This window comes from Thalia democratica, chromosome 5 (assembly GCF_965202585.1).
Source record: "Thalia democratica chromosome 5, ktThaDemo2.hap1.1, whole genome shotgun sequence".
Taxonomy (NCBI): Eukaryota; Metazoa; Chordata; class Thaliacea; order Salpida; family Salpidae; genus Thalia; species Thalia democratica.
In genome coordinates, this window is record NC_139169.1 from 40,594,854 (window position 1) to 40,620,423 (window position 25,570).

Below are 25,570 nucleotides of genomic sequence, written 5' to 3' on the forward strand. Positions count from 1 at the left end.
ATGAAAAACCCCTTCCTTGAGTTTAATCCATCCAAGAAAGTAATTAGTCCATACATAGGCAGCACAGTTGGAAGTTTTGAAAATGAAGTTTCTTACATGTGTTCAAATTCATTCAAAAGACTAGAAACTTTATGCAAAAAATACGGAGGCTGCTTCCATCCAGTTGACAACAGAAAAACTTCATTAAATTTCCATCCATCTGAAGATTTTTCTTTGCTGCAGTCATTTGACCTCATTTCTAAAAGTAGGCCGTTTTGCATTTTTATTATAGGAGACACCTATGGACCTTTTTGTGATGAGTTTTCAATAAATGACGAAAATTTAGTCAATGATATAAATGATGTCACTATAGTGAAAAGAAACTTAAAAACTGCCATATCTCACGGACATTTGTGGTTGAGTGAAAAGCCTTTTTGCAATGCGAGTTTGCTTGAACTTGAAATTGAGTTTGCTGCCCTGCAGAACGGCAGCAGCTTATCTCGAAGCCACTGTCATTTCTATTTTCATGACAAATACAATATATTTTTGACTGAAGCTGAAAGAAAAGATGTAAAATTATCTAAAAATTCAATTGAAAGTTCTGAAGGCCAGGAAAAACTATCTAACTTGAAGGACAGACTCATAGATGAGGGGTACAATGTGAGGTTTTTTCATGATGAGAAAAGTTTAGATGATGCTGTGCTTGAAGATTGGTCAAGAATAATAAATTTACAATTTGAAAAAGAAGTTGATGAAAGTTTAATTGGTAAGATAATAATATTATTATTCTAGAACAAATTACAATATTCAAATATTTGTTTTATAGCCTATTTTTAAACTGGCTATTTTACTCTGATTATTTATATAGTTTAATGATATGTTAGTAAAACTTAAAAAAAACTATTAGTTGTTAATTTTCAATAAAGCATTTTTGAAAGTTTAAGCTTGTGTAAAATTTAAAAATGTAAATTTATTAACATGTTTGTTTGCGTACTTTTTGCTTTAAAGGTTGCAATCAAAGTTCTCGACTTAAAATTATTTATTATTTATTGACTTATTTATTTGTTTAAGTTTTAAGATTGTATAATTATTAAGTAACGTGCATTTTCCTAAATTTAGCCTAACAACATTAAAATTATCATATGCTAGTAACTTTAAACTATAGGTTTTAATTAGATTTTACTCAGTTTTTTGTTATACTTTTTTCTTTTTAACTTCTTTTATTTCAAGTTTAGCCTAATGTCTTCCTACTTGTTATCACATAAATTTTTACAGATTTTAAACAACTGAATATCTCGTTTTTTTAAACGAGTGAAACATTGTATTGTAATAAAATTTTAAAAATTTATCATTGAAACATGTTTGTTTAACGATTTCAATAACAAACTAACTAACAATTCAAAGTAAAATTTTATGAAGATCAAAGGTTTATAACTGATTAAAGAATATTATAGCATTTAAGTTTAATTTTTAAGTGATTGTACTTAAGGATTTGAAAGCAGTGAATTAAAGAACAAAAGTAAAATATTATTTGAATAATATTTTGTATATTATATTGGTTTGCTTTTTAAGAATACTAAAAAAAACCTATATATAAGTAAGAATTTTATATAAACACAGACAATCCTTTATTCAATCATGAGTGCTATGTGAAAAGATTTAATAAAAATTTGAAGGATAACTATTACCAATGTTCTGAGTTAAAAGAGCTTGAATCAAGCACTATTGACCATCTAAATTCAGTTCAGATATCAAATGAAAGCAACAAAAATGAAGGTTTTTTTTAATTATATAAAATTAAATGTATTTTTATGTGTAACTTTAGTTTTAACAGCTTTAATTTTACAAAAACGAAAATCAATTTTTTTTTAAATTGTATTACTATGTTATAGTATACAAAATTTTAAATAAAGTTGTTAAACAGGCGAAGACAAATATCTGTTAATAGGGGAACAACTAGGAGATGGAATATTTTCGACTGCTAAATCAATTGTTGAAGAATTAAAAAGGTTTGTTAATAAGTTTTTAACATTGAAAATTTCTTTATTTGTTTTAGTATTTGATTATGTATGTTTCTCTTTGTTTTTAAACCATAAAGTTTTTTTTTTAGTTTTTGAAATAGGCAAGCTTACGTTTTATTTCGAAGTATTTATATGTCAACAGCTATGTACAAAAGTAATTTCTACTTTTGCTAAAACACTTGTATACTTACCTAAATTTGTTTTTCCTGTGTTTTAGAATAGTTATGCTATTTTTTTTTTGAAAAAAACCGCAACAATAAAAGTTATTGAAAATAAAATAAAGATTCTTGTTAGTCTTGTGTTAATGTTTACATAGTGATCTGCTGTTCATAGTTTTGAAAAGTGTTTTTAACTTACTTATATATATATTTATACTTAAGATTAATACTATTATTATATTATACTTTACATTAGACTTAATTTCATAAAAGTTGATGTGACTTAACATTTATTACTTACAGTTTAACAGTATTATGAATTGATCATAGTATTCAATATTTTTGTTTGTTTTTACAAAACATAAAAAATAAACAATTGTAAAATATAGTAGCAAAACGACAGTTTTAGAGAAATAATTGTAATTTTATGGTTTTTCATTAACTAGTAGCTTTTCATACAATTCTTATACCATACTTGTTGAAAAGTTGTAAAATTTTCAACAAAAAAGTTTTTTATTTTAATACTTTTAGAATCATAGTTCTTTTCAGCTGTACATATCAAAATATAAAAAAATTACATGAAAACAGTTACATTATTATTAGATGAGAGGTATTAACTTTTGAAATTATAATATATTGTTGAAAGTTTAAATTTTTACCTAGTTTTTTATTTACAGTTTTTTAATAGTACTTTTTTAAGTGATTAAAAAAAAAATTTACTAGTATTCTTAATTTTTCTTTAATATTTATAGTTTTTTTTTGTTAATGATAGTTATCTATTGTAGTTATTAAACTTCTAATGTGCTATTTTCTGTTTCAATATTTATACGGGCTAAATAGTAAAAAGCACTTGTCTAGAACTTAAATTTCACACCGAATTTACTTATATTAACTATTTGTATTTTAATTTTGTAAACTTGAACTTTTACCTGAATTATTCTTCAAACTGTTTCAATTAACCACAAATTTTTTTAACAGCCCTACCAATAAAGCACCTACAACTTTGGAGGCTAAAAAAATTTTAGTGTTGTCCGGAGACAATTGCTGTGGAAAGACATCTTTTTTAAATAGTTTTATTAAAAATTATGAAAAAAAGTTACCTGAAAACATATTGGTATGCTATTGTACAATATAAAATAGTTAAAATTAATGATAAGCAGGTTTTTACAGTACTTTATTATTTGTAAGTTTGAAACTTTATTATATAAGATATCAAACTTTTATTCTAAGATTGGAAACTTGTTCAAAAGTTTTGATGTCATTATTATGTTAAAAGTATTCAACAAACAAGTTAAACATTACTAAAAGCATCATAAACCTACCGACTTTTTGTTTATACTTGTAATAAAAAGTCATTTTTAATATAATACAATATGTTTTAAATCTTAATTTTTAAATTGTAAAAAAAAAACTTTCAAGTGATAAAACATTGTTAATTTATCACTACTAATTCGTACTTTCAATTTTAAAATATAAATAACTACAACTACCTAACAATTCTCAATAACTCAAAAGTATTTATATAAAATCAGTTAGTTCATTCATAGGTAGTAAAAGAGTTTATCTGCAATGAACAAGAAAAAGTCACTGATGTTATGTTGAGAATTATTTGCAAAATAAGACGTCAAGTTGCTGGAAGGTTGTTAATTTTGTTTTGATATTTTTCGTTGAAGTACACTATAGACTTTTTCAATACATTTTTGTTAGTCGGTTAATGTGTTTTTGACTTTTTGTTATTGAATGACAAAGAATAACTGTAATAAAATATAGTAGCTTCTGTAATTTTATATAAGACTAATATTAGATATAAACAATTTTAAGCTTTATTATTGTCTTTGATTAAATCCTGGTAACAAACTATTTTATAAGTGAAATGAATAAAAAAAAATAATATTTTAAAGGTGTACAATTGCTGAAGTGTGTTGTGGAAATGAAACGTTTGAAGAAATATGTGAAATGTTCAAGTTCACCCTTCAACTAATTCCATGTTTTGTTTTTATCGATGGCATTGATCAACTACATGGTGATAATCCGAACCAAGTTGAAAAAGTTAAATGTTTGTTAATAATCTTAATATTTTTGATAACTATAAGTTTCTTTACTATATTTAATACTTAGTTACTTATTAAAAAAATGTAAAGATGACCTAAAAATAGGGGCGGTGATGTAGGATGCCAAATCTGGCCTTTAAAGCATAAACATTTGACCCTTGACGTACTTTTGAGCTTTAAACAAACTTGTTCAAAACGAACAAACTAGGCTTTTTTTTACAATTAATATTTTTATATGTGATACCTGTTCAAAATTTAAAGTTAATCGTTTGCCAATAAAGATCATAGCGAATCAAGCTCACTGGAATATATAATAATAACATATTTAAACAGTACTCTTTCTTTATTAAATTAACACATGTTCTGTGTGTTAAAAAAACACAATTCAACGGAGCTACGTAAAAAAATAATGTAACGAAAGAATGGAAGCTAAAGTAGGTGTATATTAGGGTGCTTATTTTTACAGCTACTTTTGATTTTCCAGCTGGAAAATTTTTTATGTTTCGGAAGTATCATAAAAACACTCTGTGCAAAATTTTAGATGATTTAAAGAAACTTTCACCTTGGCACCAATCGATTTTCTAAAAGCCACCCCAATGCAAAATGTATGGGATCCGAAAATTGTGACCTTAGAGCTTTAAGTTCAAATTTTGTTTACATGTGGCTAGTTGTCACACAAACACACTGTGAAAAATTTAAAACGATTTAAAGAAAGTTTTATGCTGGAATATATTGATTTTATGTAGTATAACTTTTTGTAAATTTTTTTGAATTTCCAATTTTTTTTTTTAAACAAGAAATTCCATCATAAAACTTTCTTTAATTTGTTTTAAATTGTTCACAATGTGTTTGTGTGACAATTAGCCATATGTAAAAAAAAGTTGATCTTAAAACTCCAAGGTCACAATTTTTGGATCCCATACATTTTGCATTGGGATAGTTTTTAGAAAATCGGTTGGTGACAAGGTGAAAGTTTCTTAAAACGATTTAAAATTTTGTACAGAGTGTTTTTATGATATATCCGAAACATTAAAATTTTCCAGCTGGAAAATCAAAAGTAGATTAAAAAATAAGCACACTAGTCTATATATGTGTTTAATAAATATATATCATTTTGTGGGACTTCGATTTGAATTTATTAATTAAGTAGTCTTATGAATTGGTATTTCTTCAACTTTCATGTGAGTGGTTTATATTTTGATTTATTATTTAATTTTTAATTTTATTCTACCTTATCATAGTTAAAATCTAATAACTACAAATGTTGAATAGGTTTATAACAGTGAGATTTAAGATTATATATTGTATCTGTTATTAACCATTGATATACAATAATCTATAGTAATTATTGTTATTTTCAATAAACACATATATACACCTACTTTAGCTTCTATTCTTTCCTTGCAGTATTTAATTTTTTACAGAGCTCCGTTTATGTGTTTTTTGTTAACACACAGAAACACGTGTTAGTTTAATAAAAAAAGAGTGCTGTTTAAGTTAGTTATTATTTTTGTATGTGTCAATTTAATTATTATTTCATTTGTGCTTATTTGATAATGAATTTATTACAAATAATATTTTTAAGAGTTTTTCTTTTTGTTTTATAACTACTCAGATCACTAAGATTTTTAAAAACAAGTCTGACCTTGAAATTTTTTTTTGTACATCTGGTCTACCAACTACAAAAGTTGCCCACCTTAATTGCAAAAATTAGCTTGTAGAAAATGTGTTTTTTTTCATTTCTTTATTCAATTTATTTTTTATAATTCAGTAGTGCAACCGAAAAATTTTATATTACTAAGAATATTTGAGAAACTTAGTTATATTGATACTGTTGTTTCACTACAGCATTAAAATGGATACCAGACAGTTTACCATCGTTTTGTCGGGTTGTCATGACAACGAACAGTTGTGATCTAACCCTCAAGTATTTGTCAATGAGATCAGATACTACAATGATTAAATTCCCCCAACTTAAAACTGATTCATTGCAGCAAGTAGCTTTGATCAATATAACTCCAAGCGGTTAGATTTTCTTTCAATCTTAGTCGGTGTTTATCAATGTGTTTTAATGTGTACATTAAAGTCAATTTTATTCTTCTCACATAATAATTTTACAACTAATTAGATATTTAAAACATATTATTTAACTTTATATGCTACTTTAAAATTATTCACAGTTGCATGGGGCATAACTTTTTTTTAAATGTTTAAAACTTTAAGATTAAAAGTTTTGAGTTATTTTCATCAAATGAACAATACTGACTTGTTCTACTAACTTACAGTAAGAGGCTTTCTGACTCCTGAAAGTCTGATTAGAATATCTGAACTTCCATTCAGCGACAATTTGATTGTGACATCCTTCGTGGTATCTCTGTTGAAATTGTGCAAAAACAAACAATCTGTTGAAAACCTGCTTATCAATCTGTCTGCTCGTAGGATCCTCAAGTTAGTACTTTTAGATAGTACCTTTTTGTTTAGTTATTATTACATGTTTTATGCTGTATAAAAAAAAATCTCAAACAAAATACAAAACATTTTTTTGTCATATTATTGGTTTATTTATTTAGAAGTTGTTGCCCAAAACATTTTAGTGTTGCCTAAATGCTTATCATTATAAATAAATCTTTCAATTAAACAAATCTTATGGTTTTCAAACTACTACGTACGTTCAAACACAGCTTATTTTGGCGGGGCAGTTTCAACTTTATCAGCAGAAAATTAAGTTGGGGCAAGGAAGAACATCCGGGTAGCTTCGATGCAAACACCACATCTGGGTGGGTTGCAGATGCACTAAAGCTGCTGCTGTGCTGCAATCGAGGTTTGCTGCAATCCGAGTTGCTGCACATGCTGCATTTAATGGGGTACACTGGCCATTCGATTGTAACTCCACACGATCTGCTACTTTTTATGGTAGTTTTTTTGTTAAGATGTTCAAGTATAAATGTTTTTTATTTCAAAATTATTTAATAATGTTTTACTAGCTCTCTTTACAATACAAAATGATAACCAAATGTTTCGATAGGTTCTATATATAGTTGTCTTTTATTAAACCAGTAGCCTATTTTCTCTAATGCTTTATATTTTTTAGTAGTTTGTTGATTTTTTTCTAAAGCATAATTTTATTCATACTTAATAATATTTTATTAACTTTAGTATCGGTTATTTGTGAGAAAATAGTTATATTTTTCATATTATTCTGTAATGTTCATTTTGTTTTATATCTTGTAAGAAAAATCCAGTTTTTAATCCTCATAAATGTCTATAAGATTATTTCAAATTTTATAAAGTAGAACTCACAATAATGATAATGAAAACTTTGAAGTTCTGCTTCCTCTATAATAGTAAAACTACTTACACTTAAAACTGTAGGTAAACTAAAATATTAAATTTGGATATCAACTTACAGTAGTTATTAACAAATTTCTTTCATATACTTTATTCAAAAATCGTTTTAGTCATTTTGCCATCCTGTTGTCAGATGTGTACCCGGTGGAAATATCATATTTTCAAATAAATCTGTTAAACAATCACTCGCTTACTCATTGATGAATGTTGGTACTTACAGGTTAGAAAATTTTTGATTGTATTATTGTTTAATTCATTACCATAGCAGTAATAGTGCAAGTTAGTGTTTTAATTCTGCAAGGTTTATAGTTATGTTAGTCAAATAAAAATTAAAAATAATAAGTTTCAGAAATTACTGTTAAACATGGATTTTAAGAAACTTTTTGGAAAAGTAGGATAGATTGTTTTGTAAAATAATAAGATCAAAATTACTTTTTTTTTAATACAATAATTATTTTGAATTTAAATGCATTTTTATCGATTAAATTTCTTTTATAGCTTATATATTCTATACTTTAAACTACCAAATAGTAAAAGTTTATAGAAATAGTGCTTAAAGAACTATTCGTTTTAAGGAATATATTTCCAAAAGATCTTTTTTCAAATGTGTTAAAATTTTGTCAATTATAAAATTAAAACTTAAAAAATGATTGCTTAAAGTACTGTACAAAAATTATGTTTACATTGATGAAGTCTTTTTTTCAAGTATTTTAGTTTGCATGTTTTTTAGGGTATTTATATTCACATATAAATAGAAATTTTGAACTTAAATATCTCTTAAAACTTTTTAAAATTTATTAAACTGCAAAAAATTGTATAAACTAATAACTTAAACTTAAACTGTATAAGTTAAGTAAAAAATTAAAAATTAAAGTTATTTGTAAACATGCTTTTAGTTTATTTTTCAGCATTTTCATTTGTAGTTTTAATTTTCAGTTCAAAATCTCAAGATCTTCAACTGAGTTTTCGCTCCTTTATCGCATCATACTTTGAGAAATTTTCAACAAAAAAACGTCAAATTGTTGAGTTGCCTTGGCAACTTGTGAAGACTAAAAACTTTCAGAAGTTGAAAACCTTTCTAACAGAACCCAGGTTAGAGCTTAAAAAATTTGTTGCTACAAAGCATGATAATGTACTTTACAGATTCCCCATGTTTAAAAAAACTACGCACAGCATGTTTTTAATTTGAAAGTTTTGTTCCCACCAAGTTATCTAATAAGTATTTAAACTAATTTTAATGTTTTAAAGTTTGTTGTTTGTACCATTAAAGACGCATGATGACGTCATATAGGTCAACATAAACTATTTTTCTGGTATACTTTAAATGGGGACGGGTAAAAATGCACGAAAACATTTTTACAAGAGAGTCAAAAAAATTTATTAAATAAAACATAAAATAAAAAAGTATTTAATAAAAAAATTAAAAAAAGTAGAAAAAATTGTTACCGACCAAGGGCAAGGGTTAGGTTAACAGTGATAGTAAAAATAAAAAAGAAAAAAAACTATGAAAAAGAAAAATTAACATAAAAAATATTATTTAAAAAAAATTTAACTGGTGCAAAAGTGTCTTCGTGCAAAATGACTCCTCGTGCAAAAATGTCCCTTTGTGCTTAAGTGACACTTCGTGCAAAAGTGTTTTCGTACAAAATTGACTTTTCGTGCAAAAGTGTCCCTCCGTGCATATTTGACACCTACTCACTTTGAATAAATCCATAAATAAAATACAAAGTAAATAGTTCATACTAAAATTTTTGTTTAAATTTTTTTTTTGGTTACAATGCAAACTAATTTAATAAACATGAAAAAATAGTGACATTTGTGGCTCCCTACCGTATGAAGTCTTTACGCTTCGCCCCTAGTTTATCCTTATATATGATAAAATAAAAAATATTAACGATAAAGTAGCTTTCAAAGTAACTTACGTAATAAAATTTTAATACTTTTTTTATTGTTAAAGAAATGGTTTGTGCAGAGTGAAATAATTTTTGTACACATGACTATAAAAAAATGTTATCAAAAGCTTTAAGAAACACTGCTATAATGATTTTTTTTTAACAACTTAAATATAATGATTTTTAAAATGATTATGGGTATATATACATAATGGATATATTTTTTATAAATTACTTCTGTTTTAAATAGTACAAGTGACAACTTCTTGTAACTCAATAATGTTCAAAGTAGCAAAGTTGTTAAAATCATTCACAGAAACTTTATAGAAATGTGCAGAATATCAACAACAGATGTGTTTTTCTTGCGACAAATTATTAGTTACTGGAACATTTTAATAGCAGAAAAGTTTGATGTTGTTCAATTAGTTGAGGTTTGTTTCTTAGAAATTAAGTATTTTTGAAAAAGTTTCAAGGTTTAGTACAAACATTTTTTACCGTAATGATAAGTCATTTATTAATGTTTATCTAAAATATTTAATTTGAACCTCCTTGATTTAAATATTTTATATTGTTTATAAGTTTAGTATTATAAGTTTGTAATACAGTAATTGTATCTCTAAAAAATGTCGTATTAAATACACTATGTTTTTTGTTAATATTTATGAAGAAAGTTTTTTTATATTCGCTCTAGTATTGCAAATGATATTTTAGTTAATTTATTTGTTATATATCTTTGTAGTACGTAAATTTGTATCGTGTTTATAGATTTTTAGAGATATTTCTCAAAAATTATAATGAAAAAGATATAAAAACAAAACATCTTGTCGTTTATGGTTTTGTTTGTTATAAGACATTTGATGCATTTAAACAAAAGCCGAAGATAGTAAATAAATAGTTTTAGATTTTTTTGATATATACAAATAAGTTAAATGTATCATACAGTTTTAAATTAGTTGTATATTGCGGATAAACTCATTTAATACATTTATAAAATGAGGTTTGAGTAGTTGTCAGCTAAGTATACTAAGTCAAGCATTGCATAAAATATTTTTATAGAGTATAATTCGAAAAATAGCTCTTTAAAGAAAATGGGAGTTACTTAAAAATTCTAAGAACATTATTAATTTTCTCATGTTCTTTTAAAGATTTTTTATAAAATTATTATTAATTTCAAATACAGTTTAAATATAAATATCTTAAATAATTTGATTTTTCAGTTTTGTTTTCAGTAACAACAAATTTTACTACTTTTGTTCTATATATCAAAAATAAAATAAAGTTTAATCGCTAGGAGATGCTCTCGAGTGAGAAACGGTTAAATTCCGATGAGTTTTCTGACGGAGTGCAAGATTTGTATATCGTGATGTCACAAATAAACACCAATGATGTTAAATATAATATCGATGATTTAAAATCTAATGAAAGTTTTGTGCCTGAACGCAAAAGGCCTGCCAATAAAAATGAAAATTTCCTTAACATAGGTTTGCTTTCATAACTTTTTCAAACAGTGTTAAAGTTTAACTGATTGGTTTCACCTTTAAAACTGTTAATAGATTTTGAATTGTAATATGTGTCTTTAGATTCTTTTATAAAATAAATAGTTTTTAATTTCAAGGTGTATACAACAAAGCTTTTTTATGTTTATGGTCAGCTTATGTTATTAATTAATACAAGTTTGAAACAATTTTTCAAAGTTTAACATTTGAAAATTTAATTTATAAAAACATGTTCGTCATTACAAACGGGTTTTTAAAAAATAATCTAAATTGTTCGAACATATTTATGTGCTAGTAAAGCTTTTAAATTATTTAAACATAACCGTTTCTTCACAACTCGGTAAACTTGTAACATTTGTAGAATGATAACTGTTTTTCTTTGTTTGTTTGAAAATTTTAATTGATATTCCTTCTTTAATTAAAAGGAAACCAAATTTTTTATAAAAAACATCATAATAGCTTTATAAACTTGTATGAGATAAGTGATGAAAAGTAATAAAAGCATTCACGTTTCTATCGTGTAGAACTTAATGAAAAATTTAATCTTTTTGAAATCAACAAAATTTTTATACGAGTAGAAATAATAGGAAATAATTTTATATTAAGGTGTTTATGGTCTGATTTTCATACCATAAACATTCACTTTTCAACACGTGAAAAAATGTGTTTTATCTCTTGCTTTTTAATTGTCTTCACTGTTTATATGAAAACACGTTTTAGAAAACCGAATATAGACAGATATGTGTTCAATAATACTATATAGTTTGATTTATGAAAGGCGGTAAATATACAATTCTAATTATATAGTAATTTTATGAATTAATAAAACTAAAAATGGTTTTAAACAAGCAAAAAACATATTTTTAGAAGTTCATTTTAAGTTTATGTCTTTGAAGTGTACTTTTTTTTTAATGATAGATAGAGCTTTTATTTTTTTGTTTAACTTTTTTTATACGATGGTAAATAAAAAAAACAGTAAGGTTAAAGTATAAGCAATATATTTTTATAATTCAAACTTACTTTATACTGATTTCTAGGTTTTATACAAAATGTTCGTGTTGTTGACCTTTATTTTTACTTATTTAATAACTTAGTTTATTACATTTAATTACATTTTTATAGCGCTGAGTCGTTTTTATTTGGCGCAAATAATAAAACAAGTTATACGCAATTCAAATATAGGTTGTATAGCAAATTATTAACTTAAAACAGTTATTAACTTTTTTATAAAGGTTGGTCGCCTGAAAAAGCTGTAGTGAAAAATCAAGATTGCAATTCTGACTTCAGTCAAACAGATTTGATAAAATTGAAGTTTTATGGCGCCTGGTTTTTGTACAAACTCGGAAAAAATTACTCTAAATCTGCCAAAAAACTTGCAATAGATTGTAAAAAGTTCATCGAGATTGTTAGTGTTTGTTACTATTAATTTATTCTTGTAAAATTTTATTAAGCCATGATGGTCAGTCTAATTTTTAAGTGTAGTCTGTTTAGCTTCTTAAAGGAAAAAAATAGAACTTTTATTGTTTTAAGTTTCTATTAAGTATTTTTTTCCAACTCGAAAAAATTCAATACAAAAATTAATTAAATTTTAAAACCCACTAAAAAGTTAGCGATTTTTTCTGTAACACTTTTTTATTATTAATATACTGAAGTTGTAGATGTTTTGAGTACAACTTCGAGTAGTCAGATATTTTTATTAACTCTTCAACAACTTTACAGTCGGAACCTCTCAACTCTGAAGAGCTTTTAGTGAACCTCCAACTCGTGGATCTCCTGTGCAAGATGAAAGTGTCTTTGGCGGAAGACAAGTTGGTGGGAGCTGTTGCCAACTGTCAAGCCAATCAGTTGGAAATACTCGAGTTGAACTGTGAAGAAAAGAGAGCTGCTTCTAACTTCAGAGGTTTACAAGCAATTGTTTTGTAAAAGCTTCCGACGGACACTTGTATAAACTTATAGAATATTTAATGACAGTGCTATCTAGAATAAAATTGAACGAATAAATATGTATAAGTATTAACAAAAGCAACTATTGGCTTTTGGTTTTGTATTGCATAGGTAACTTATGTTTAAATAAAATGAAAAGGTTTTATGAAGGATATTTTAATTAATGTTAAGCAAGCTTTTGTGTCAGTTGTTTTTTTAAACCAAACCTAAAAATAAATAGTTGGGTTGACAAACTGTCTTAAATAAGTATCACGAAAAAGCTTAAACTATTTTTAAGTAGTTGTAAGTTTTAAACTTGTGCTTTAAATTAATGTAACTTCAATACCCAAGTAGTTAGTACGTGTGCAATTTAAAAATTGTAACTTACAAGTCGTGTTCAAAATAACCAAAGTAAGTTCGTGTAAGTGAAATAAAAAAGAAATTAACAAAAAATAAGTGTTTTAATAAGATAGTTTATTAGTAAAAATCACAAGATATCTAATAATAAGTTTCTTATCTCATTTATTTACATATTGCTACAAGAACTTATGTGAGTAATCTATATACAATTAATATTAGTAGAGTATTTTATTTACCGCTGTATTAATTTTTATTTCTAATTACTAAATGTTTATCCTCTAATCTATATAAAATATTTACACCTCTGATAAAATTTGGTTTAAATTTTACCATAAAATAATGTTATAAAGTTGTAATTTAGTTGTTTATTCTACTTATAATATTGAATTGATTTATAAACAGTTTTTAACCGTTTTATTGGTTTTTAATTCTTAATGTGTGTAACAGAGTTATTTTAACGAGATTTTCAAGTTTTCATTTTGTTAAACGGGTAATTTAACTAAAGTATTAATTAATCGTTAAAAAAATACTTTTCTATTTTTTTGATATTTAATAACTAGCTATTCTCGTTATAAAGTTATCTAATCTTTTTATACTTGCACATCAAGACTTAATAAAATACAAAAAAATCAATAAATTCCACTTATGGATTAAACCTTTTATTTCAATAAGCATTAAAAACAAATCAAACGATTTTATGTTACTTACAAGCCATCAATGAAATATATATGTAACTCCTAGGTCGTTTGAAAATTAATGAAACAAACTAAAAGGGGGGCATTTTAAAAAACTCATAAATAATCAATTTAAAAAGCTTTCATCGCAATAAAAACACCTTTCATGAAAGGAATAAAAAAAGTTTTATTTTGTTCAATATGACATATTTTAAATTTACGTATCACAAACTTAAATTCAATTAAAATCGACGCGATAATGCAATGTAAATTTGTAGGTAGAAACAAAAATAAATCAATTATTTATTCAGCCGCGTCTAGAAATTTATGAAAACAATTCCTTTTTATTTGTAAACGGCTAGGTATTTTACACGTTTGCTAAAATATCCCTTTTTTTGAATCATCAAACTGAACTTTCTATTTTTGAAGACATTCCCAGTTTTTTCCCAAGCAATTTTTTAAAGTTTGTATGTTTTGCTCTTTGGCTTTATTCGGAATAAATCACTTTATAGTTTAGTCAGTTGATATTTGATTAACTTAATTATTTTTTAGTGAACTTTTTATTGATTTTACCGGTTTAAATCTGTAGCATTAAGCAATATAAATATTTTGTAGAAACTGGATATAAGTATTTTAGATACCGAAAAGTCTATAAAATGTTAAGTTAATTTTTAAAATTAGTACATATAAGATGTTTGTTAAAAGATGATAATAAGCTGTAACTGTTTGTTATTGCAGTTTAAAATTTAGAAAGTTTTAAGTTTTTTGTTTTATTTGAAACCCCAAACTAAATATTTTAAGTGATTTAAGTAACAATTTAAACAGTTAACTATTTTTTTTTCTTTACAAACAACATTTTAATTATCCTAAAATCGTATTAACATTAAAAAAGCTTATTTTTAAAACAATTATTCAAACAGGTGATATTCAACTGTACATCGCTGATTTGTTGATCCAACAAAGCCGGTTTCTACAAGCTAAAAATTACATACTGGTGAGTTCATTATTAACAATGTAATTGTAGCAAAAAATAAAAGGTAAAAGTTACGTTTTTAATTTGAAAAAATTCGAGACTTATAAAAACGGCTGGTAAAGTTTGATGTTTTCAAAATTAAAAAAATATGATTACTAACATTTTTGCTACGCAAGAATTAACAAATATTGATGTATTAGAAACTTTATGATTATGCTTTATGTTTTATACGAATAATTTGAAATTTTGGTGATTTATTATTATTAAAAAAAGTTGTCAAAATACGTTGTAAAATATTGAGTTATGACTGAGAATAACAAATATTGATGCAAAAAAGATGACATAAAATTTTGACGTTTTGTATCATTTTTTATTTGCATTTGACTCAATTGAGATTAATTTGTCGCACAAATTTCAGTCTGTTAGTTTTACTCACTTTACGTCGTAAATTAACATTTCAATAAAGATTTTTTTACTTAACTCTAAACTCATTGCCATAAAATTCATGACTCGACTTGGGTTTTTGATTACACCGTCGCATTATTTCAACTTTTGACGGTTTTACTTCTCAAAATTGTTATTTTTCGCTGCCAGAAAAACGATTAATAAACTGGTTAATAATTAAAGTGTCTTTTCAAGGGTACGAAGTTTGAGTTATTGATATAAGTTTATAAAGTTTTGAGTTATGAATAAAATATTGAAACCATTGAAAAAATCACTTTTTTCCTTCAAAGTTTTATCTATTCATATAAGTTTAAAGTTTACTATCTGAATACATTACAGGTTCTAAAATATTTTTAGAATAAACATAAGTATTATAAGTATTAGAAACAAAACCTTAAACTTCATTTTTAAAAGCTCAAAATTATTAGTAAAAATTCAATGTTTTTTATAAGAAAAAAATATTTGAATAAAAACATTATACGTTTAATTTTTTATAATTAGGTTAAGAAAATTTATATAAATCATAAGCTTTAATTCTATAACTGCTATTTAATTCATAAAAATGCTTTCTTTTTAATTTGCGTAAATCTCAAGTCTTTATATAAGTAAATTGAAATAAAGTTTTAACAGATGGCATCAGAAGAATATCAGTTAAGTTGTAATTTCGATGGTGAATCCATTTGTCAGTGTTATATCGCTCAAATACTATCTAAACAAGGTTTGTTGTCTTTTTTTTTACAATTGCATCGTTAAGAAGTAAAACTTATTAGAAAAAAAAGTCCTAAATAAAATTTTGGATATAAAAGTCTATCTAGCTATATAATTACATTTTTTGTGAAGCTTTTATAATTTTTCATTTAACAAAAAAATAGTTTAGTGTTTTGAGGTAGACAATGCGATGAATAGTTTTTTTCAAAACGTTAAAAAAATTTAAATACTAACTTTTTGGACTTTGTACAATTTTGTTCAGTTACAACTACAAAAAAAAAACATTTTTGAATAGCAAATAAAACAAAACAAATTATATTCACTGCTTTAAGCCATGACATCAAGTAAGCGCTTGAAACTAAGAAAAATTGAATTCGAGCAATAATCAAGTTAAATTTTCCTTGGTGGTTCTAAATATAATTCAATAACGCAAAAAATCTCAGCCAAGTATAATTGCCAAAAAACAATTTTCGAAATTCGAGCCAAATATTCGGCTCGTTAATTTACAAGAAAAAATTCGTTTACAAATTGAACATAGTCCATAAATATTTTGAAATAATAAACAGTGTCACCCGACAAACAAATTATTGGTGTTTGCCAAATGTTTATAAGATTAAGTCTCATTATTAACATGAATTTTTAGCCACACAGTTTCGATTATTTTTATTATGACCTCTTAAAAGTTAAATAACTCGCTTTTTAGCTCACTATTAAATCTTATTTTTGAATATTACCTAAAAATGTTTTATAAATGTGTTTTGCCTAAAGGTGTATATTTATAATTATTTTTTTTTTTAATTGAATACCTAGTTTATGTAAAAACATATTAAAACAAATACTTAGCATAACAAATTTTTATAAAATAAAATCATAATCTAAGTTGTTCAAAACCTATTTTATTAAAAGTTGTGTTTATAATATGCAATTTAATATTTTTAGGAAAATTTCTAGAAAGCGAAGAACTTTTTCAAACATCGCTAAAACAGGTGAAAGAAGTCCACGGAAAATCAAACTCAAAAGTAGCCTTTGTGAGAACTTGTTTGGCCGATCATTACTGCCGGTACCTCGATAAAAAGTTTGTTGAAATAACTTCGTGTAATTTAAATAGACAAAACAATTTCGAAGTTGCATTGTTAAGTAGCACAGGTGGCCATTATATCTGTTTCATCTCTGAGCTGATTCTAGTTTGAAATTACTTCGAGTAATTCACTAATGTATCGAAATTGTCATGTTAAGTATGAGAGTAATTCATATTTGAACTTATCACAATTTGGCATGCCTTATTGTTATGTAATTTGTTGAAGTACTCGTGATAGAAATAAGTTAAATATATATTTTTAGAAATTTTTCTACTTGTATTATTTTGTCAGAAACATGGTACTTTGTGATGATTTATTGTTTTAAATGAAAGACGTTTGGACTTAATAGTTATTACGGTGAAGTGTTTTGAAGTGTTTGCTTAAATTTTTATAATTTTGATTTTTCACAGCAATGAAAATACAAGGAGAGCGTTATTGTCCTATAAAGAAGCTTTAGAATTTTATGAAAGAAACAAAGATTATGTTCAATGCGCCAGAATATTGACATCAATGGGTCGGTTTAATTAATATAGTTGTTTTAGTAAACTTTATGTAATAAACAAGAAAAATAGTTTTTATCTTAATAAAAAAATAACGTTTGACAAAGTTGAAAGGTAGTAATGTTTAACGTAATTAAAAGTATACAATATAATGTTAACTGTTTTTTTTTATTTCAAAGGTATTTTATTTAATAATTCCAGGTAAATTACTTGATATGGAAGCAACTTTAAACAGCAAAAATGAAGCGTTGTATTGTTTTCAAACAGCAAAAGATTTATTAAATTTGAACTGTGATTCGTTTTCTAAAAACTATAAAGTTGTTCTAGACAGGTTAACTTAAATTACGACTAATATGATATAAGTTTAGTAATTTAAAAAAAAGTATTTAACGTCTATTTTTTGATAAGTAATATATAAATTAAAATTGTTGGTATTCTAGTACAAGGTTTTAATACATTAAAAAAGTATCAGTTGTTTTTTTGTCTAATATAATCAGCAAAATGTATTAACCCATTTTTAAAGTAATTTATTTGTGTATTTTAAGATATAAAATTGCAATAATGTGTTAGTTTATATCACTAAAAATGACATACATTTGATTTTATACAGTATTTTCAAATACGGCATAAAAAAGCATACAAAATGTATTGTAAAGTTTTATAAACAAACAGGAATTACAAGAAAACTGCGCTCGACTTGATGACTGGGAGGTTCAAATTTTCCGGGGGATATTTTGCAAAGAAAAATTCCCCGATCAACTACCACCGTCCCCGAAGCTTCATGTCGTGCGCCCCAAACACAGACCTGTATGACGTCATACAAGTCAAAAGTACACCGCAAGTTCGATTTGTGCTAACAATTAAAAACTAGTTTTTCAAAGACAGTTTTTTGAGTTAGAAATACCTTGGTGTTGAAATTAGTTGATGTTTTTCTGACGATTTAAAACAATTTAAACTAAAGCCATGGATGTCTTTTTGTAAAACTTTTTAGTTAAAGACTCTTCAACAAAATGCTACTAATGGTTATTATGATTGCAAAAAATATATTTTAGTTTAGAAAATAACAAGTACCGTGTTATAAAACGTTTTTAAAACTTTATAAAAGCTAATAAACTTTTTTAACAGAAGTTAAGACCACTGACATCAAGTTATGATTTGTATCGACCTTATGCAGTGAATTTGTACGGTACGCAGCCTGTATTAAATAACAAGAAAATTGATCAAATCACTGTTCGTTTTAATTAAGTTTTTAATAGTGGTAATTTATATTAAAATAAATTTTTCTACTATTTTAACAATACAAAAGCACAAAATTTTCTGAATGACTTAGCCGTTTGTATATATTTTTTAAATTTTTGTTTGAAATATTTGTATTTAAACTTTTGAAAGCTAAAATTTATTGAAGCTTGTAATATAGTCTGTATACAAACTTGGCTAAAGATCGTTTTACTTTTATTGTTATATATAGACGTACATATATATATATATATATATATATATATGTAGTTTTTTAAATTTAAGAACAGATCTACGAAGTCTCAAAAAAGCTTTATTCTTAGAGCTTTTTTGAGACTCCGTAGATCTGTTCTTAAATTTTTTTGAAAGCAGTGAAACGCCGTTAGTCGGAATAAAGTTTTAACACAAAAACATCTGTGGTATACATTCCGATAAGCTTAGCTTATCAGAATCTCTAGAATTTAACGCCTTTTAACGTTACATCTTATATAATTTATTATATTATATGTTTTGGTTTTAAGAAAACAAATAGAGAGATCTCAACTGCTGGAGGATAAATAATGAAATTATTCTTTCAAAAATTTATTTTAAAAACTAAGTTTCGGTCAAAGACTTCGTCAGTGCTTAAATAAATCTAAAAAAGATATGTGACAGTCATGGAAAATAGCATTTAAACAATTAAATTAAAATAAAACCAAATTTTTACTCAAATTTTTTACTTAAGAAACTAAATAAATCAAATTTTAATGTTAAGACTGAGATTTAGGTGAATTTTAAATTTTAGTTAAGTTTTAAAATCAATAAAACAACAATAATGATAATAATAAAAGCTGTATGTAGCTTTCTTTTTTCTTCTAGTTAATTTACAGAGCAAACATTGCTTAAGCAAAAATGTTATAAATAAAGTGAGCTTAAAATTGAGTTGAATTTAAAGTAGCTTATTTTAATCGTGACGTAACTATTGAAAACTTAAACAATCTTATGCTTTTAATCGTTATGAAAATTTGAAATCCCGCTCAAATGTTTTATATAAAAACTTATAGTTAAAACAAATTCTTACCTAAAAATAAAACAAATTAAATTATAATTCTGAGTTTGAATTTGTGGCAAAGTTTAAATTTTAGTTAAGTTTAAAAATCAAAGAACACAAATAATAATAATAGAAAAAAAAATCTGTGTGTAGCTTTCTTTTTTCTTCTAGTTGATTTTCAAAGTAAATGTTGCTTAAATAAAAAAGCTTAAGTTAAGATGAATTTTAATCAAGCTAAAGTTTATTGTTACTTGAATATTGTAGATTTAAGTAATTTTGTGCTTGTGATAGTTACAAAAATTTGATAAGTCTGAAAAATGAAATTTGATAATGTGATAGTCTCAAAAATATTAACTCAATTTTAAGCTCACTTTATTAGTAACACTTTTGCTTAAGCAATGTTTGCTCTGTAAATTAACTAGAAGAAAAAAAAAAGCTACATTCAGCTTTTATTATTATCATTATTGTTGTTATATTGATTTTAAAACTTAAATAAAATTTAAAATTCACCTAAATCTCAGTCTTAACTTTAAAATTTGATTTATTTAGTTTCTTAAGTAAAAAAATTGAGTAAAAATTTGGTTTTATTTTAATTTGATTGTTTAAATGCTGTTTTCCATGACTGTCACATATCTTTTTTAGATTTATTTAAGCACTGACGAAGTCTTTGACCAAAACTTAGTTTGTAAAATAAATTTTTGAAAGAATAAATTCGTAATTTATTATATATATTTATTTATATATATGTATATAAAAACAAATTAAACAGTAATCTTTCTTTATTACAATAACACATGTTTTTGTTTGTTAAGGGGTTAACACACAGAAACATGTGTAAGTGTAAAAACGAAAGAATACTGTTAAATTTGTTATTATTATTATATATTCCAGTGAACTGGGTTTGCTAGGATCTTTGTTGGCAATTGCTTAAATTCATGTTTTTTAATAATTATATATTTCTTACTAACATTTATATATATAACAATTTGATTTTTTGTATTAATAAACATTTACTAAAATGCTTTATTTTGACACATGTTAGATAAAAATGATGCAATAACTTGTTACACAACTTTTATAAAGTTGATTTGCTTAAATACATTATTTAGTTTTCAACTAATAAAACTTAACACCGTTAATTTAATTACAGGTAGAAAAAATGATAGCGGGAAAAAGTGAGTTTTTCTACAAAAATTAAAATAAATATTTACTCATTAAAACTGAATTTCTAAATGTTTAATAAACTTTTATTTAAAAACATAGGTTTATCTCATCAAAAATTATCATCACATCAAGTTTATGTTAACTTACAAACATGATTGTGTACTTTTTGTTACTTTTTTGTAACAAAACCTCCACAGCTAGTCAATAATTCACTGAGAACCAATTTAGAATATCAGCTTTTAATTGAGAGCTACAAGTTTAAATTTAATTTGCAACGAAAAATAAAACAGCTATTTTAATCACTCATCGGTTGAAATTTGCACCTGTTCCGTTCAGATTTGAACTTTTATTCTTTTTAATCTGCTTTTACATCATTCTTAATACAAGTTCAAGATAGCTTCCGTTTTTTTTTAACTAAATGCCCAAAATACACACAAATGAAAGATTGAATTTTGTTAATGATTAATTGAGTTTGTTTCAGAAGTTTTAACAGTTCAAATCGAATACTATTTCCGCTTAGTATTAATTTATAATTGGTTTTGGGCTAAATTAAATTAATTGTGATGACAGCGTTTTGTTTTTGCTTCGTTCAAGTATTGTTTACGGTAAATATTGAAGTTTTACGACTAGTAAATGGTAATATTTTGAACTTTTTCTGGTTATGATGACAATTTTTATAGATAAAGTTGATCAGTGTTTTTTATGGGTAAATTAAAATATTAATGTTGTAGTTATTAAAATTTTATACTTCAACAATTTATTTAAAGTTTTATAAATGTTTTTTAAATATAGTTCTTAATGTTTAATAATTTTTCTTTTTGTTTTACTTGAATGTAGTTAAATTTTTATATTTATATAACTTATGTTTTTACAGATAGATTGCATTTTTTAAACTTTATAGCTATTTACACAAGATATTTCCATACATCGTGTTACATGGCTAAAAATCAATAATATTTATATTTATAAATTCAACAAAATTTATTAAATCTATTTAACGATTAACAGAACTTTTAATTGAGGAAAACAACACCATGGACGAAGAAAATGTGAAATTAGAAGTGGAACGTTTGAGTGTAAAACTGGGAGCTGACGAGTTTAGAAATTTAAACAAGTTAGTTGATGCCAAGATGCCATTGAGACTTCCAGGGTTGAAGAATAACCTGAAAAAAGACGAGTTGAGCGTTGCCATGAAGTTTATAAACAGAACGAACAATGTGAGTTGGTCAACTACGTCACAAAAGCATTTTAATCACCTAAGTTCTACTGTTTAATTGACTTGTGCATCTTTATGTACTCAACGCTTTTTGTTTGTAAAAACGTTCTTAATGGAAAAATTTGTTCTTAAAAACTTAAACTTGAATGATAGTTTTAAATATAGTACAGTTTTATTACATAATAACACAATTTTGTTGATTTCGCAACACTAACTCAAATATACTTTGAATATTTACTATAATTTATCTTTTTTAAATAAAGTTGTTTATACTTACCCGACAATCAAAACAGGCTTACAGACCAAAAACAACACCCTATATATCGCGAAAAGCTTTAGTAAGCGCAGACCATAAACAAAAGACTATTAACAGACTTCACCGACCTAAGAGGTATGATGTGTTTATAGTTTTATTATTTGTGTACATTTCAGTTTTAAATATTATTATTTTTACGGGGTTTGTTAGTTACATAAAGGTATTTATGCTTTTATAAATAAAAAGCAAGCAAGTTTCTTTAGTAAAAAGTATACCACATATATACTTAAGCAAACAATACTATTTACAGAAAGTATTAGTATATCTTAACTACATTTGGTACATAATTAAATATTTAGTAAGTTGAATTTATTTGGTATCTGGCAATATATTAATCAAATAGTTAGAACATAGTTTCTTAAATAAGTCTTGAAAAAATACAGTTTTAAATTACAATTGACGATTTAGTTCTTGTAATAACAATATTGTAATTATGATAAACTGAAAAGCAGTATTTTTTCTTCGTACAAAATTCTTGTGAATATCTGTATATAATAAATCATTTAAATAAAGTATTATTTTTCCTTGAGGTTTTTAAGTAATAGTTTAAGTAAATGTTCTTGGTTTGTTTTTTATTTAAAATGCAACGTTTTCTAAAACTAATGTTCAGTAACCGATGACTTGAATTAATGATTCATGAGTTCTTCTTATTTTCAATTAGCATCTATTGAAAAACTTAGTATAGTAAATTTTTAACCTATGTATAACTTTAAGTCTTATACTTTGTATCATAGTGTTATTATAAGTCAAACAATACTTTCTGTTTCAAAGCTTTTATAGCATTGAAAGTATAAATAAACTTGTTAAAAAGTAATTATTAATAAGATATATTTTTATTATACAGCCACCACCAGCACAAAACGCTGCGACAAACCTCAACAATTTTGCAAAACATTCACGGACCTCATTCCCAGCTAGACTCACTCCAAAACCCGCCACCGAAACCCCGCGAAAGCGTCAGAAAGGGTTCCGGTCTGGTGCACAAAGGCTCCTGGTTCGATGTACCAGAAAGGTACATCACTAGTGGGAGCCATTATGCGCCAAAAAGAAACCAGGTAAGTTAAGGGTTAAAAAAGAATAAAAGTTTAGAGGTATATGAAAGTTTTTTATTCTTTCTAAATTATGGGTTGGTAAAATAAGACCTACTACTAAGTCAAGCAATTTTTTTTGGACTGCTACATATTTTTTTATTATAAAAACCTAATAAATAAAAAACAAATTTCAAAAATATATATATGGCAAAAACTTTATTATGAGTAAACTGTAGAGTTAACTTTATGACTATTTCGTTATGCTTTAGTTGTTGAACAATGAAAAGTTTATTTTAATAAAATTATACATAAGTATCGCTGCCCGCGAAAATACTTATCTAGTAACCCCGGCCTGTTGTGTACAAAAGGCTAGACAAGTTGGCCACCTCTACTCTATGTGAAATAATTTTGTTTACATATTTCAATAATACATATAGTTTAAAATAAGCTTTGGTTTTTTTTGTATTTATATGTTTTTTTTTTGTACAGATGCCTCCAGGGTCCTGGATTGAAAAATTTAATGAATTGATGTCTACATAGTAAGTTTGTTTGATTTATTAAAAAATTGTAGATAAACAAAAAAAGAAAATGCGATAATTAGTTCAACATTTTTGTAATAAATATAATATTGGGCCTTAAATAATTAAGTGTTTTTTTGTCTATGTACATTTATTATAGTTCAATTTAGTTGAAAATATTTTTTTTTAGTGATTTATTTTAACGTGAAAGTTTTTTTTTATTGTTAAAGTTTAAAAATATGTTGCATTTAGAGCAAAAATATTAGGCTAAAAAGTGCGATTTCAACCGATAGATTACCGTAAGTTGTGGTTTTATTATAAGCTCAAAATATGTAATGGCTTTTAAAGTTCTTTTTAGATACATTATGGACACTATTGCTTTAATGCTTTACAAATTATTTTTTTTACATTACAATAGACACATTTCTATCACCTTACATTTAAATTAATACTAAAATCCAACAGTTCAAATATTTTTAGAGTAATTTTTATCAATTCCATAATAAGCTTTTAGTATATATATATTGGGTATAAAAAAATTATTTCTTTTTCCTAATATACATATAACAAACAGTAGTAAAATAAATAAACGATGTTATATAAGTTTCACGGTTTATTAAAGCTGCTAAAACAGTGTAGTAAATAATAAAAATAAATTAAACAAATCGAAGTGTTTAGAAATTTTATTTACTTTTTAATCATTTTATAAAATATTTCAAGTAAATTACACATGCAGATAATCTATTGATATTGTAAAAAAAAAACTCATTATGTTTTACAAAACATGTTAAAGAAAACAGTCTGTTACGTAAAAAATTATAAATTTGTAATAATTCTACAAGAAAAAGTACTTTTTACATTAGAATATTTCTTAAATTATTATATTTGTTGAGCTAATTGAAATAGCTTTGATTGATTAAATGATTTTAAATGCTGAATAGCTGCCATTAAATGAATAATTTTTCTTAAAAATATTCAAATTTGGATTTTAACAATTTATATAAATGCCTAAAGTATAAAAAGTTACACATAAATTGAAGACTGATTAATTATATTTGAATATGAATTTAAAACTTTTACTGCTTTATCAACTTCTTAATTTTATAAAAATAATTGATTGTATGAAAAAACTTGTTAGATATGTGATTTTAAAATTCTAAAACAGAAATTTTAAAACATTTCTATACAAAACTTTAAAGATAAACACTTTTTTTTATAGAACATATAGGAGCTTGTTTTTAATTTACTTATATTTTTACAGAAAAATTACATTTAGAATACAAGTACGAAACCTGCCTATGAAAATTCAACAGCGATTTACTGAATCTGTGATGTCAAAAAACTATTGCAAATTATATGTTTATGCATTTATTTCTACCTATCCGTCTTTTATGTATTTTCTACATTGTATCGTCCTAATATATTAAATAAACGATGCAATTTAATATATTTG

The 25,570-nt window shown here is 24.9% G+C and overlaps 1 protein-coding gene across 1 annotated transcript; it reads left to right on the top strand.

The window, feature by feature from the left end:
- LOC145836528 (tetratricopeptide repeat protein 41-like) lies at positions 1 to 25,496 on the top strand. The gene is made up of 28 exons (XM_082944323.1): positions 1 to 745; positions 1,600 to 1,755; positions 1,904 to 1,988; positions 3,137 to 3,272; positions 3,706 to 3,797; positions 4,060 to 4,214; positions 6,058 to 6,234; positions 6,495 to 6,657; positions 6,891 to 7,122; positions 7,668 to 7,777; positions 8,494 to 8,649; positions 9,766 to 9,880; positions 10,741 to 10,930; positions 12,178 to 12,350; positions 12,665 to 12,845; positions 14,823 to 14,896; positions 15,950 to 16,037; positions 16,967 to 17,102; positions 17,517 to 17,620; positions 17,808 to 17,937; positions 18,279 to 18,447; positions 18,732 to 18,836; positions 21,023 to 21,047; positions 22,045 to 22,253; positions 22,546 to 22,643; positions 23,413 to 23,623; positions 24,089 to 24,138; positions 25,379 to 25,496. Coding segments are annotated over exons 1-28 (4,266 nt in total). The 3' UTR covers positions 25,380 to 25,496.
- The last annotated feature ends 74 nt before the right edge of the window (positions 25,497 to 25,570 follow it).